The sequence below is a fragment of the Amphibalanus amphitrite genome, unplaced genomic scaffold (genome assembly GCF_019059575.1).
Source record: "Amphibalanus amphitrite isolate SeventyFive unplaced genomic scaffold, NRLGWU_Aamphi_draft 000003F_arrow, whole genome shotgun sequence".
NCBI lineage: Eukaryota > Metazoa > Arthropoda > Thecostraca > Balanomorpha > Balanidae > Amphibalanus > Amphibalanus amphitrite.
The window spans coordinates 2,707,524-2,724,053 of NW_024881500.1; the positions used below are offsets into that span (position 1 = coordinate 2,707,524).

Genomic DNA, 16,530 nt, shown 5'->3' on the forward strand with positions numbered 1-16,530 from the left:
AAACGGGTGTCCAGCCGCGATGACTGCCCGTCCCAGCCGCGATGACTGCCCGTCCGAGCCGCGATGACGGGCCGTCAACAGTCACACAGCAGATGGCCGATCTGTTTTAGTCTGCCTTTACACACACCGTCACACATACACACAGACACGCACTTTTAAATAGGGGGTGCTGCTGGCATACGATTACAGCATTGTCAGCGATCCGCGCCCGAGCGAGGCTCATCCATAGCGTTCGGTTTTCGAACGCTCTTATCATACAAATGGAGAGCCACCTGTCAGCAAACAGCATGACGCCCCATTGAGATGGAGAGTTGTCATTATACACTACTGCGCTGTTTGAGTAACGCCGAGAGGAGCACCGTAGTGCCGTTAGTCACGTGACCCATCCGTCTTCAAATGTATGAGCGGCGCAGTGCGCACCGAGTCACTAAAACCGGACCGATGAGAGTCTGGCCGCCCCCCCTCTCTCTCCCCCTCTCGCTGGGTTACGATCACGTCATAGAGCGCAATGAATCGCTCTCACATCTCACATTAACCAAACAGTGACTGTGCTGTCGGTGCGTCCCGGGCTAGGCGAGACGCACACGCGCCGCATTGGCCGCCGGCTCTCCCTTCTGCTGTGGTGACGGTCGCGGCAGGGTGCCATAGGCTACCCCTTCCGGGCGGGCCGGCCGCTGCCCATCCATTTGTCTCCCCCTGAATAGGCCGGCAGAGGCAGCCAGCTCTGGGCATACGGCGGCGGCGGCGGCGGCGGCGGCGGCGGCAGACCCATCGGCACCGCCCGGCCATCCATCAACATTGAGCGGCGGTGTCAGAGGTGGATTTTCTACTCTGACTTCTGGCCAGTATGCAAATCCATCGGTCAGAAGAGACAGAGCCCGAGGGGAGTGCGCCGGGACGCGCGCGTGCCAGGGGGGAGTGTCGAGAGCGGCGGACGCGGCCCCACGACGGTGGGAGGGACGCGACGATTTGCAGGTGATCGACACAGCGGGATGTCTGTGTGTGGGCACTGGAGAATACTCAGGACCCCGAGCTATGCGCAAAGGTGATGCCAGTGTTGGCATTGGAGAGCTAAGGATGCGAAGCTGTTATTGCGTGTGGTGTAAATGATAGAAACTTCAGATGTCGTCGTGAAAGCTGAGAGAATGCTTGTTTGCTCTCAACATTCTTAGCAGCTACCATATAGTGTCGCATATGCTAGTTCGGACCATCAAGAGACATGTGTGACGTGTGTCGGCATTGTGTTGCATAAATAGAAATGCAATATGCGAGCCATACCCCTCATCCATTATACGCTCACAATGCCAGACCCCTACTTCATGTTTTATTGGGAATATCGAGATAAAAGTGTAGGTTATTGTCCAAATATAGAAGTGTAACACACCCGTTGCTCCTGTACCGCTCAGTTGACAGCTCACACAACTTAACCAGAGGTTAAAGCCATGAGCAAGGTCACATAGCGTGTTTGGACGCCACCTTCCCCGGTCTTCATTACAGGAAGTACATAACATTTAAGGATGGTAAATGTGGTAACATGATAGCCCAAACGGTGTCTTATACCACAGCTACACCAAAATATGCAGTTTAGAAGAAGCAGACCGGGACCAAGACATTCAAAGTCTGTTGCATAATCTGTTTTGTAATTGTAAACTTTGCAGACGTGTTAACGCCATTTGGGCCAGTTGGAACATATACTGGCACTCAAAGATGTCATATCACCTCACTGCGGTCCGTGTTTTCTTATGCATGTCATATCCCTTAGTTGGGTGTTGGATGACGCTGCGTGGGCTGTGTTGCTTCCTTGAAGAATATACCCTTCTCGACGGAGTCAACGGAATTATTGTCACGACCAGCTCAATTAAAATTTGAAGCAATGAATACCGTGACCTTTATAAATTTTCACATCTTATAAACAACTTAAGAAGCTTCTTTGCCAGGCACAAATACAATCCATTCACACACACTCGCCATCCTGCGGTGTCGTCAGTTCATGTAAGGTCGTTGGGCGCGCACCAATTGCCACTTTTCATATGCAGTCGGCAGCTATAAACATTGCCTCAAACGGCGACCCGACCTCGACCAACGACCATCAGTCGGGCGCAACCAACACCGACGCGAAGTGCCCGAACGAGAAAAGTTGCCCGTTTTAACGAGAGGTCCCTGAGGGCGACAGAGCGACCGCTCTGAATCTCAACGAATGACGTCGACATCTGCCACCGGCTCTTCAGAGAGCACATGCCGGCTGGCACAATCTGACGCCAGTCTGGCAGCAATCTGACGCCAATCTGGCAGCGCTATCCGTCGCTCCGTTCGCGGGGGGAGGACAGCTCCTGGTGACAGTTGGACGACTCTCACCGGCCGGTCGCGGTCAGACCTCTGTGGCCACTCAGCCGCACTGATTGTGGCCAATTGCTCCCCGTTACCTGAATGCTGGCCGAGGGCGGGGGCGGCAGCGGCGGGGGCGGGGGCGGCGGCGGCGGCGGGGGCGGCACGCCGGACGTTCTGGGACCCAGAGCTCTCTGACACGCAGCGGCTGCGGCGACACGGCGACCGCCGCGCTTCCCGGCCGCGCCGAATAATTATGTGACAGACGACACACAAATACGGCTAAATGGAAAATAATTACGGCCGCGGCGGGCGTATTTACATAAACAGGGCCCGGCTGCGGGCGGCGCGGCGGCCGCGCGGCTGTCCCGGCGCGGCGCGGCACTGTCGGCGGCCCCGGACAGAGCTGTTGGATGTCGGCCGGTGCGCCGAAACTGTCTCCCACCGAGTCAGCCGCTGACGAGCGTGTCAGCGGCGCGTTTTTCGACGGAGCTCGCCGGAAAGCTGATAGATGAGCTCACTCCGACACCAGAGCTCACGGTAGGACCGAGGCTCCGTCTCACGTCATGATCCACGCAGTGTTTCCCAGCGGGACTTCAACGCTCTCACATACCGGTGACCAGCACATGCCAGTGTCGCATACCAGGTTCACGCCCTAAAACGGCGTCGTAGATACTCAGCAAGTCCCTCAGCCACAAAAACTTTTGTCACCTCTCCAGTTGTTTTCAGCATCTGACGCCGGTCTCTGCAGGCTACTGTATTACTCTGGGAGGGAGCCGCGGCGGCCGCAATTTCAGTCATCGATCACGGGCGCACTGTAATGTCGCTATATTCCGCACACTCTGGCCAGCCGCGCGGTACGATTTGGAAGGGAGATTAGCCGCTGGCCGCCTCCGAGAGAGCCACCACTCATGAAAATGCATGGCAGCCGCGCGATCGGCCGCGCGGGGCTGCGGCGCTGCCGCCACCGCCGCCACCGCCACCGCCGCGGCAGCTCAATTGATAGACAAAAAGTGCCACGGCCGAGCGAGCACCAGGAGTCTCGGCCGGGCCAAACGTCAGATTGATGGGGCCGCTCGCTTAGCGATGGAGGGCACGGTCAGAACAGCGCGCCTCCGGCGATGGGACGCGACGGCGCGGAAGCGCGGGCGGGGCGCCGGTCGCGGCTCGTCGCTCGCGCCAGTTTTACACCGACGTCGAATAATGACTAATGTCGGGGATGTCGGTATCGACGGTGCGGCGTCAGGGTCTCCACGGCAGCGGCGGCGGCGGGCATCCATCACCGCCGACTGAGGTGGCGGACCGGTGACGGACCGTCATCAGGCGTCATCCGCCGCCGGCGCGGCGTCATCCGCCGGCAGGGAGCGGCGTCATCCGCCGGCCGGCGCGGCGTCATCCTGATGGAGCGGCGTTTGTGCGCGTCGGCGGCGAATGCGACACTGTCCGGCTCGTGTCAGCAGGCGATATCGGTCGTGGAGGTTATCGCTCAGAGTCAGTTCCACTGTGTGACGATGAAACACGGAGGTGCTGACTAGTGATGCACTTTCATAAAATTGGAAAACCGCGATACAAACGAAATGCCAGTCAACACCATCGAGAAATATAAAAAAATGAGAATAATGACAACGTAGTACCAAATTCAGAGCATCTTACACCTTAGTGACGAAAGAAGGATCATAATACGAACAAATACCAAAAATATTTGGATTGGAATACTGAATACAAACTTAGCATCGGTTCAGTATCGGTATACCAAAAAGTTTGTATCTGATTGACGTGCATGTCAACTGAGATGACAGGTGACAGTTGTTACATGTCACCTATATTGTCATAACAGTGATGGGGTCATGACACGGCTCATCGCTGGGTCCCGTGTCAGATGTTTGGCGCGCCACAACACACGAGCCGTGAGTGTCAAACATCAGTGCGCCAGCTCATGGCATCAGCGCGCCTGTCACTTCAGCGGCTTGCAGAGCGGGGAGGGACTTCCTTATATGGTTAGCTGCATCAGAGATTCGTAGGTGGCGATTATGTAATATCCACCAGTATAACGCCTTTTGTGGCGACTAACGGAGCGAGCGAGAGGGTGGGCCTTGCACGTGCGAAATTGCGAGGGGGTACCTCCAACTGACTTGTGCACGGCACCTTACTAACCGGTCTCTAGCGATGTGCCAAATTTGAGCACAATCGGCCCAGCCGTTCTCGAGATCTGGAAGCGGCACCCTGCACGTGCGCACGTGCAAAATGGGTCCCAACTGACTTGTACACGGCACCCTACTAACTGCTCCGTAACCGTGTACCAAATTTGAGCGCAATCGGTCCAGCCGTTCTCGAGATCTGGAAACGACCCCTGCACGTGCGCACGTGCAGCAGCACCCCAACTCTGGCACATGGATATGCATTGCCTAGTGGGTGCCTACCTACATGCCAACTCTCAGCGCAATCGGCCCAGTAGTTACCGAGATATTGCAACAATTACAAAAGTGACACCTCTTGGTTTTGCACGTGGCACGTGCATAAGGGGTCACCCACATGCATCGGGAATAGTGCAATACTTGGTAGAAGGAATGAAGCTACCCTACAAAAATTACCGCATGTAAATCGGTCAAGTGGTTGCTGAGATATAAGCCTCGCAAAAGCGTGACCACGGCCGGCCGGCCGGCCGCTCATACTCAGAAATTTCCGTTAATCTAAGGAAAGACTACGCTCGCTTCGCTCGCTCCGTAATTATGCTATTGGCACTATTGTCGCGCTTGAGCATTTGTCTTGATGGTAAGTGGAATGTGAAGAGGCCAAAAGGCGGTAATTTTCTTGCATCAAACGCCTTGCATCAAACATCATCGATCATTTTCCTCTTACCAAGCCTATGCTTCATAGAGTGCTGATTGTTAGATTTGCAAAGCGAAATTGCATCTAAAAGCAATTCATTTTAAACATTATAAGACATCGTTCCTCCACCTGGTGACGGAGGGGTGAGCGAATAAGTGAGGAAGTTCTTTCTCGGAATCCTTGTAACTTTAAAGATAATATTTGTAATTTTTTGTGCAATCAACCTCCTTGACAGATGAAAATTCGAATGAAATCCAACCGAATTGGAGATAGGAAATTCAACAGTGAAGGATGCATATATATTGCAGCATTTTAGGCTATTAAGCATTCATGTAATTGGAATTACGAATATTTCGCAACTTAAATGCTCTTTACTGCTCGCGTTATGAGGCATTTTCAGGTGTGGGCCAGTATAACTGACAATCTTCTTCGGATGTGCTCAGATAGATGGTTCAGTTGAGGTAGCTCTAACCGTTTGCAGGAATGAAATATTGTATTGTTTTATGTATCACGTGATTATAAATGTTAATATTGTACATTTAATCTGCCCACCCATCAAGTCACTTGTTAACAAAGTCAAAGTCGTAGCAAAGTGGTTTTCGACTACATTTCCCTCCATTGGTGTTCTTGCATTCTCATGTGTGTTTTAGTCTATCGCGGGTTGGCTGCTGTTAGCGGGACATTTGTATGCCTGACTCGCCATATCCAAGTCATGAACAGTGCTATTACTCTAGCATTTATTGTCTCTACTGATGCAAAATTATATTAAGATCGCGATGGAATGTACACCACATTAATTTTGTCGATTTTATTAAAGGTTACGTGGGGTCGTGGCTGCCCCGGTTTCCTTAAAAGGTTTTTGATCAGTCGCTGGAGGTTAATTAATGCGCTGCACACTATACAGTCTCAGTGTCCCTGTCAAGGCTGTCAGCATGACATTCAAATACAGCTCAGCGACTAAATGATATACTACCTTAGTGGCATTTCACAGCTCTCTCAAACAGCGTATTTGCTTTTTTATTCGCTAACGTCATTTGTGTCAACTTCAGATCAAATCAAATTACTCTTCATTTGTCAGATCGTTTCTGGAACTTCTTGCAGAGTGTCAAACAAGGTTCTGTCGTCGATAATTCATTCGGCCAAAGTAAGCTCTCGCTGACAGCCATCATAAGTGGATGAACAAAACCAGACACAGCCTGTCCCATTGCAAATTCCTGTCGCTTATTCTACTGCCGTGAATGATAATGTATGCTATTCATACATCAGTGCTGCAAACGATAGCGATTGATGTGCGCTTCATGTAACCATATTTTCTTTTTATGAGCTCACCCGTTCTGATTTCGAAGTGACACAATTCGTTTTCTGCTGTCTAACTTTCGTGCATGAAGACGTGACTGTCGGTTGAACCGAGTGGCACTCCCATTTATGTAGCGATCACGATGCATCGTGCACGGTTGCAAAGGTGAGATGAGACGGAAACGGATGTCAAGGGTGTGTGTGGAAGAGCCGTTATGCATATAGGTCTATTTATGTTGTAGTGAGTCGAAAAACAGCTACAGTATCTGTGACTTAAAAATAACCTCTTTTATTGTTTAAATTGTCGCCTGACGCCATTTTTCAGAAACCAACTGCAGTGGTCAACTTTCGCAAAACCATCTGCAATGGTCAAATTTCGTATGGTGTTTACTTAGCGTCAACGATTGAATTAGTTGCAATGTAAACCAGAAGGGATAAAAAGAAAATTCAGCCAATAACGAAACCCTTTATCGAACTGAATGAGCCAAGTGCAGAGGAAGGTGTGAACAGTGCGTGGGTCGGGATCCGGTCACGATCCTCCTCATCACGCCCTCCTCTCCTATACAGACCCGTCACGAGCAGCCCGGACAGACCGTCGGCGCCCCTCGTGACTGCGGTGTGACGTAGAGCACTTCACGGATAGGCTTTTTAGGATCCGGCCCGGCCCATATCCGGCAAGTCATATCCAGATCCGCCCATTATCCGCCTTTCTTTGAATATCAGAATCCGGCCCACCCATGGCCCGTATTGCAGCCAAACTTCCAAAAAATATCCGTAATAATCCGTTTCACCAATAACTGGTTTCACCCAAAACTGGACTAACAAATTCAATCTAAGGGACCAGACAGCCATACAAGTCTTGTGACAAGTGAGTGTCATAAAATGATGCCTATTACTTTAATCAAACCTCTGCTGCCGCTTAACACATTAGGTTAATTTTTAACTTCAATGTTGAATGTTAAAATTTTGATCCGTTTTGATCCGGGTTCAACCTTCAATTCCCAAATCCGGCCCGCCCATATCCGTTCTTTTTTAACAAATTTAGAATCCAATCCTATCCGGTCCGCGGATTTATCCGTGGATAACGGATTTATCCAGCCCATGAAGTGCTCTAGTGTGACGCTCCCGTGTCACGCAGTCCCCGCGTCACGTCACGTCGCTACACGCCCCCCTATAAAGGAAGTGTGACATCACGGAAAGGTGTGATGACGCATCCCTAGCATAAGTGTCTCCAGACACTAGCGGATGCGAAGGGGGGACATTTGGGGTAAATGCTCCCTCGCAGTGCCTGAAATCGATGAAAATTTGTCGTTTTTTTCTAGAAAAGAAAAAGCTTATTAACTTTTAATAAAGAAAGTTTGTTTTAAATTGCACAACAGTGCATAAGGAATGGAAAGCCGATGAGTTTCTGGAATTTGGAGAAACTTTTTTTTGGGTGGGGGCATGTCCCCTCCTCCCCGCTACGTCCGAGATCACCTTTCTGGATGCGCCTCCAGGCTCATATGAGATGTGAGCATGAAAGGATGAAGGGTCATGTGGGCTGGCCTCAAGGATGTAAACGGTGGCCAGGCCCAGGACAGCCCGTTTTTCCACGACGGTTTTTAAATGCAATGCGTATTGTGTATGGTGTAAGTACACGCATCTGACATGTAGAGTAAAATATCTAAGGAAAATGAATAAAAACGATGACATATCAGTTTGTACATCTTTTGGTTCCCCAAAATATAGCCATTTGTGTCTTCATGTCAGTTGGCACATACAAATGATTGCAAATTATATTTTCATATTTCCTTCTCCTAATCAATGACTTCACATTCAATTTCAAAACGCACATCCAATTTTCAAAAATAATGCTTTGAGAAAAGAATAGATAACAACATGCCGGTGACATCAATGGTGACCAAAGCCAAGATAATCTAATTTCAAGAATGCTTTGCTGTGCAGATCAACGGAGAGTCCGTCTGCGATTCGAATATCACATCAACTGAATTAGCCGTGTTGCTAGGCATATGAAGTAACTTTGACAACGTTAACATTTAACCCGCGCCGTGCTGGGGGGGGGGGCGTTTTTACGCCCCCCCCCTCAGGTTTTTCGCGAATATCTCAAAAACGGCGGCGCGCAGCGCCGCCGTTTTTGGTACACGTGTTCCTACATCATTTCCGCACATGTTGTGAAAATTTCAGACCTAGGCCGTTCAAGGTCAGGTCACCAGGTCACGTCAAGTGACCTTACCTCAGAAAAAGTTCAAAGGCTCGCTATAGCTACACCGACTGAACGATCACTTTGAAACTTTCAGCGATTGATATGAGTAACAGTATGTATAAAATGTATATCTCGGATTTTTGATATCTGTGACCTAAGGTCAGGTCAATTTTGCGACCTCTCCATTATAAGTCAATGGGAGAAAATTGAAATGCGCCTCTTTTGGACGAATATCGTTCAAAACGCTCTCAAACATCGGTTCATAGGTAAACATGACACACTGAATAGGAAAAATGCACCAGTGACCCCTCTGTGTGCCCCTGAGGTCATCTCAGGTCATGATTGGTCGCCAGCAGTTTTTTGGCTATAACTTTTGATAGAGACGTGCTAGAGCGGTGAAAACACGTCAGATGTGTTCAGCTCGACGATACGGATCGACTGATATGCAACATGACCCTTTTCGGTCAGGTCATGACCTTGACCTGAGGTCAAATTTTCAAAATCACCTTTCAAGGTCAACGAATAGTTCATTCGACGCGTCTCGACGAGAGGAACACGATGCTGGCAAAAGTAATGTCATGGCGCTTATGAGTCAAAAGTTATTGACGAAAAAACGTTTTTCGTAAAAACGGCTATTTTTGGAGTTTTTGCCCTCTGGAGGCTAAACCGTTGACCTGAGGTCAAATCTGAGAACATTACTCAGAAAGGTCTGTAAAAGGGCTATCGAATGCGCTTTTCCGCGGCGCTGTAGCTCTATCGGTTCCCGAGATAGCCGTTGGCAGTTTCCAAAATGTTGAAATAGTCAACATTTTACCTTTGGTGACCTCTGGTGACCTGACCTTTGACCTGACCCAAAAAATGACCGAAGTGTTTTCGTCCTTATTTTTGACGCTCTTTCGATTGCCGCTTACCGCGTGTCGCTACGTGGCCCAGGAGCCGAGTTAGACGGGGGGGCGTGAAAACGCCCCCCCCCCCAGCACTCGGCGGAAAGTTCAGGCCACCAGCACGGCGCGGGTTAAGAGCGAACAGCCATGGCTGTGGAACAATTAACGTCTGAGAAAACAATAAAATGAAAGCAGCATGTTTCAATTAGCTCCTAAGCTAAACATGCCAAAAGTAGCTCAAAATATGTTTATTAGCGGACACAAGGTATATTGTTCTTGCCCTATTGGACCTTCTATAACAAGTCATCAGACAGTGGAATTTTGTCACTATAGCTATAGGCTTGCGTCCGGAGTAGTCCGTCGACAGCAACAATGGAGCACTCAGTACAATCGGAATGTTTGAGCGGACGAATAGACAACATTTTAATCCACCATAAATGTACCAATGCGCAGGGGACAATGCTGCATGACCGCCAGTTTTTGACCCCTGCATTGACGGCAACAGTTCATGGGACGTTGGACGTGACTGAGGATGTCGAGTCATGTTTGTACAACAGAACATCTATGAACTGAGCTCTCGATCCATCTCATTTCGACAACAGGGATATGAAAAGCCGACGGGAAGCATACGCCCAACGTTGTATGTATGCGGAAATTAAAATAACGGACACACCTTTTCCACAACACATTCGATCCCGTGGTTTGTTCACTTGCAAACGGATGTAAGGACATTTCACTTACGTAATGCTTGCCAATGCGTGATGGCAATGTCTTTTACTTTGCGAGTAGTACTTTGACATTTCTCATATGATTTCTCCAGGTTCCTTAGCCACTGCATGGACTACCTTTCTAGCACTACCTACCAATCATTCTGAAAGTTTTCATTTTGATGCAAAATACGTCGGGTTTAACCAGCGTCATGCGTTTGTTTCACACTAGAGACGATCTTCCCACCCAAACTCGATTTGTTTGTGCCCTATTTTATCTATTGATTCAATCACTCACTTCACGCGGCACCCAAAATGCATCAAGCACTGCTTCGTCCACCATGCATCAGACATAAAACCAACAGCTTATGATCCACCACGTGAAACATTTGATCAGTCCATGCACAAGCAATATTGCGAATTTGCAACAGCTATGTTACATACAGCGTGTCCCTACACCCGTATCTGTGAACGCATTTTCATCATTACGAGCATGCATACGGCTTTGCAAGACATGCGTGCCTCTAGATCAGCGCCGAGGAATCTGCTCATACATCACGAGCAAAGGGACGATCATGCAACAGCCCTTCGCCAATGTCCACCGCACATCATTAGGCCCCTGTCCCCTTCCCGCATCTCAAACCTGACCACCTCCCTCTCTCTCTCTCTCTCTCTCTCTCTCTCTCTCTCTCTCTCTCTCTCTCTCTCTCTCTCTCTCTCTCTCTCTCTCTCTCTCTCTCTCTCTCTCTCTCTCTCTCTCTCTCTCTCTCTCTCTCTCTCTCTCTCTCTCTCACCCGCTCCTACCTGGCTGCGCCTTCTTCTGCGGCTTCTTCTCCTTCATCCAGGGATACTCGGTGACGTCCTGCATGCCGGCGCCCATGTCGTCGAGGAAGCCGGCCGGCGCCCCCAGCGGCGTCATCTCCGGCAGCGTCTCCTGCAGCAGCGGGTTGATGGAGCACATGTACTCGGCCATCGAGGGCTGAGATCCGATGAAGCCCGTCTCAGAAGTCGCCATGCCGCCCGGCGCGCATAGCACTCGGACGCTGCTACCGTAGGGTTGCGCGAGAGTAGGCGCAGAACATTCCGCGCGGAAGGGCGGTGGCGGAACGGTGGGGTTGGATATCACGGTTAGTCACGGTCGTGGGTTTGAGACGAGTTTTTGTCACTGGTGTCCTTCACGTCGGAATGGTGTGGTCCTTGAGACGGCCGGATCGGTTGTGGACCAAAATGAAAGAGTGGCACACGGGTATTCACGAAACAGAATCACGAATCCTCACGAACGGTCACGAGCCCAGACGAGTGTTCACGAGTCCACAGGGAATCACGGTTCTTCAAGTCTCTCCCGAATCACGATTCTTCGCGGCCGTCCGGAGCGCACCCCCGCGGCCGCCGCCTCGCGTCTCACCGCGGCCACGCCGGTATGAATATTGCAGCGCGGCGCACGCGGCGGCCCACCAGCCATGTGACGGCCCACTCAGCTGACGAGCGGCCGCCGCCGCCGCCGCCGCCGCCGAGCGCACGCAACGCGTCACGTGAGTGCGCCGACCAATCACAAGCCAGCTAACCCGATCGGGCCTAGCGGCGCGCTTTGTCGGCCTTTTTAAAACCCACCCCCATGCGTGAGGTGCGGTAGGGAGGTGGGACCAGGGCGGGGCGGGGGTGGGGCGGACGGGGCATGGCACGGGCTGAGGTGAGATCAAACGACCCGCCGGCGACATCAAGGGCGCCGATTTGGGAAAGTTGGGCTGAGGATGAACTAGTGGGGGAGGACAGTAACGAATGAGGGTTTTCGGTGGGATGAATCGAGCGGTGCCTGGTTTTTTTTTCTACTAATAGTCCGTTACCCATGATCAGGCAACCAGGAGTGCCCCCACCCTCAGTCCCAGCGACGCAAAGAACCCTTACGTTAACACCAAAATAAAAATCAAAGTTGAAAAGTCGCGGCACTCCCTGCTAAGAAGAGGAAAAAACATAAAAGAAGCGGAATTGACTACGTATGATATTATTTAACTTGGTTAGTAGATACAGAGAGCCATAGTAGTTAATGCCAAATCTAGCATCAACTGTCCGCTAAGGGTTCAATCGTACATTGTTAGTGAGGAACACGCACACACTCACTTGGAAGGGGACATTAGTGGGGTAAATCAGGTCTGGTCTAATTCATGCATGTTGTCTTGCCATCCCTCCCGATGCCCTCCAGCTAAGCCGAGCTTGTTGCAAGAGAGTCATCGGGAGAGATGGGGCCTGATATGGTGATTATATGCGAGCAAACATTTCCATGCCAACACTCTCCCAGTCTCACACTCCTGCGGCCCGCCTGGCCAGGCCAGGGCGGTATCATTCACCAATGCGTGAGGAATGGTCCGCCCCGGCCCCGGGGGGAACTCAACGTTGCCTCCCCAGCCGGGGAGATCTGTGGGGTACCTCCCCAGGGCATATTTCAAGGCACTTACTGCGTCCCATTTTGGGACGCAGCCCCCTCGCCTTGGGAAACGGAAACTGTCGACGTTTGATGTAACAGGGTTTCGTTCAGTTATGTTTGTGCCGTATGCTTGCTTTCATGGCCTGCGATCATGGCGTCCCTACGGATCACACGAAGTATTGCAACAGCGAAGTGTTGATACACTTGAAGAAAATTATATTTGTTTTAGGGAAGCAAGCATAATCCAAATCAGATATAAAATGATTGCATTCGTTTTATCTTCTAAGCATTCAGATAGTTTCTATAAGACTGAAGTTGCGATTTGATTTAGAGCCGGGAGTCTGCAACACGTTTCGATGGTGACCTCGGCCATGCTGCACTCAATTTCACGGCGAACTTTCTACCGTGCGTAGAATCTTTAGCAGCTCGAGTGATGTAGCACAGACCTTGTCAAGGAGGGCTTTTGGATGAAAGCGTAGCAGGCAAACCTTAGCAAACCTTAGCAAACCCTAAACCCTAGCTTTTCACCCATTTTTATTATTATTTTATACATACAACATCCACGTGCATCGTGACTTTTCAGCTGAGATGAATATGAGACGAACTTAGAGAACTAGAACTAAGCCTAGCCTACTTAAAAAGTTTATGATAGGTTCAAGGTGGGGACGGAACACGGCGCACTGGATGCCTTGTTCATTCACAACCAGATCGAGTTGGCCTCCTCAAACTTCCTGTCGGTGGACCAGATACAGACATCGTCTGGCGACTCGACGCTGTCCATCAGGGGAGCAGTGACGGCGGCCGGTGGCAAGAAGCAGGGATTCGTCGGATGCTCTTGTCAAAAACGATGCATATCAAAGCATTGTTCTTGTACGATATCGGAGCTGTGTAAATAATGTTAAGTGTCATGGAAGCACACAGTGCAGAAATAAAAAGTGATTATGTGCATCGACTTTTTAAGTGTGTCCATTAGCAAAATTTACGGCGTGTTCATCAGCATACCATATAGCATAACGCAAATAACCGGTTCGCTCCTGGTGGCCGTCGTGAACGGACGTCCGAGAGTGGCGCGGCGGAGACATTTAATCAGACCAGAGGACGAGGACGATTGTTTTTCAGTCTTTTCAGTTTATTTAAGATTAGGCTGAGGTAGGGGTCGAGGGCCTCATCCTCTTATTCATCTTTCTTTAAAGGATTAAAAAACTATTTCTTTTCTTTGTTTTGAACTTTATTAACCTTGAGCTACTTTTTTCTTTGTACCCTAGCTTATCTGATTCTCGAGTTGTGTTTGGGATGAGTGGTCTGGGGAAAATGGATGAAGTTACTGCGCTCATTACAGAAAAAAATAGAAAAAGCCAAAAAAGAACTAAATGAAAAATTAAAAAAAATGTGGATGATCTGAAAGCTGAGCTCGAGGTACTCAAAAAAGAGAACCTTGATTTGAAAGGTCAACTCACAGAATTGTGTATTGTGTATTGTGTATTCAAAGGCCGTTCCACAAAGTGGCTCTTAGGGCCCAGTCAATACAAACTCAATGAAACAAAGCATATTAAAAAGGGTAAAAACTTAGACATGCATCTGTCATAAATATCAAATCAGGCTTTAAAATGATCACACAAGGAGCGCCTGGTCGGACCTGAGGTTACATCTCGTGGAAGCTCATTCCACGATACCGCGGCCCTGTATGGGAAGAGCCGCCTCGCTATGGTGAGCCGATAGTGGGGCAGCTCCAGCACCGACACCCCCGCGGCAGCGCTGCGCGTCACGCGCTCCGATACGTCGGCACGAGTGCGAAACATCGCACGCAGGGGGCCGGGCGCGGAAACAACGTGGAGAGCGCGATATACGTTCAGCGCGTCACGACGCGCGATCATCTCCCGAATGTCCGGCCAGCCGAGCGCGGCGAGGGCGGGGCCGACATGGTCGTGTCGGCGGAGACCTGTAACCAGCCGAGCTGCGAAATGGAGGACCAGAAATGGAAAGAACCTTAGACAAAAACGAACAATAGGTACAACAGAAAAACATCCTTGATCCTGGGGGGAGGAGGAGTTCCACTACCTTAGACTGATCGACCAGAAACCACTGCACAGAAACTCGGGCTTTGGCTGCAGAAATTATCAAAAAGAAACTCAATGTCAACATGAATGGCACAATAGTTGCATGTCACCGTCTGAGGAACAAAAAAAAGGATGCTGGTCAAATTCCAGGACCTGGATGACCATGAGGCCGTGTACCAGGCTAGATTCGAGCAGGTCAACGAGTCAGAGAAGGTGATCATACATGAGAACCTCACTGAAAAAAGGGCCAACATGGTAAAAACTCTAGGACAAATGAGGGAAAAAGAGGAAGTCACCAACTACCACACAAAAATGGAAACATTTATGCTACACTGTAAAAAATATTGACTAGCCCCTCGTCAAATGATTCTCAACGCTAAATGTCGGGGGTACAGACTAGTTTTGCATCCTACTTTTGACACACGCTGCGAGCCCCTGGCTTGTTTTGTGTTCGTCAGATGACAGTTACCAGGTGTCGGTTAGTTTTTACCACGTCCCAAAAATAGCTGGAGCGTTTCTGCCTTGTTTTGGAAGCAGGTCCTCGTTAATGCTGTGTGTGATAACAAAGTACCTAGTAACAATAATAGCGAAAAACAATGTCAAAACGAGGGCGGCTTGTTTAGTGACGATGTTCAAAAGAAGCACCGTCTTGTTCCTACTTAACGAATGAAGCCGAAACTAGGTCAAAACTAACGTATTGCTATACATTTGAACCCCACGACGAACCCCCCAACTAGGCCCTAATCAACCCATAGTCAGATGACCAGCAGATCCTACGCCGCCCAATCCAGCCATCGAATTTGCCTGCGAATTCGTTTGAAGACCATCATATTCTTAAATATCGGTGGTCTTCAAACGAAATCCCTTACCGGTTTGATGACGAATTCATCCGGCCCATTCCAAAAACGCTCAAGATAAAATGAAAGTGTATTTTTGAAATAATGTGCTTTCTTGCAATGCACCTTTCGTATATCAAGCGAACATTTCACTTCCAGCGCCCGTTTACAGTTATCAATCGAATCAGAAGCATGCACATATCGATAGATCTGAACCTAAGAACACAGAAGACATTTTGTAGAGTACCTGTCTGAGCCTATGCAGTGGAGCCCGTGAGCCGCCCAACCGCAGCTGCCTCATGAACTTGATGATAGGTCTGAACCTCAGATTGGCCAGAGCTTGGCCGTCAATAACCAGCTTATTTATATCCACAGTTGTAGTGACTTAGGGTTTGGAATTTGCCAAACCTAAGTTTTGATTACCAAGAGAAGTTTTGTACTTCTTGCACTTGCCTTTTCTTCATAACTTTGGCGGAAATCGTCGTAGTGAAACTTCAGTGTTCCGTTAGCTGTCCGTTCTTGAGAGAGTTGGCCAGGCCGGACACCGGGGGCGGCTCCACAACTTTTGAAAAATCAAACCTAAGTCCTATTGCACTGCATGGAGAGCAATTCATTTAAAATCGCTCTTGTCCCCCCCCCCCCACGACAACTTTGCAAACGTCTCTGCGCGATTTAGTTGAGAATAATGGCTTATGGCCAGTTATTGAATCAGAACGTCGATCACTGCAGGTCATATATCGGAAAGCAATTCTTCATAACTAGACACTGCACAAATGGAAACGATACAGGTTTGCCCAGTGATAAACACTCGCACTTCACAGACGCACGCACGCACCCCCGACCGGACGCGGCACGGCACACGGCGCAACCGGCACCGGGTAAGCCGGGAACGCATTAAGTGAAGGATTCACAGGTGCGCAACTTTATTGCGAACAATAAAAACCTACCGCAAACGATTAAAAAAAAAGTTT

At 49.6% G+C, this 16,530-nt stretch overlaps 1 protein-coding gene across 1 annotated transcript in view; it reads right to left on the minus strand.

The window, feature by feature from the left end:
- Window positions 1-11,778, minus strand: part of LOC122369405 (homeotic protein proboscipedia-like) — a 36,763-nt gene extending 24,985 nt beyond the window's left edge. Inside the window, exon 1 of the mRNA XM_043344169.1 lies at window positions 11,049-11,778. Coding sequence (XP_043200104.1) covers window positions 11,049-11,259 — 211 coding nt within the window. The 5' untranslated portion in view covers window positions 11,260-11,778. The remainder of the gene's footprint in view (window positions 1-11,048) is intronic.
- Between the last annotated feature and the right edge of the window lie 4,752 nt (window positions 11,779-16,530).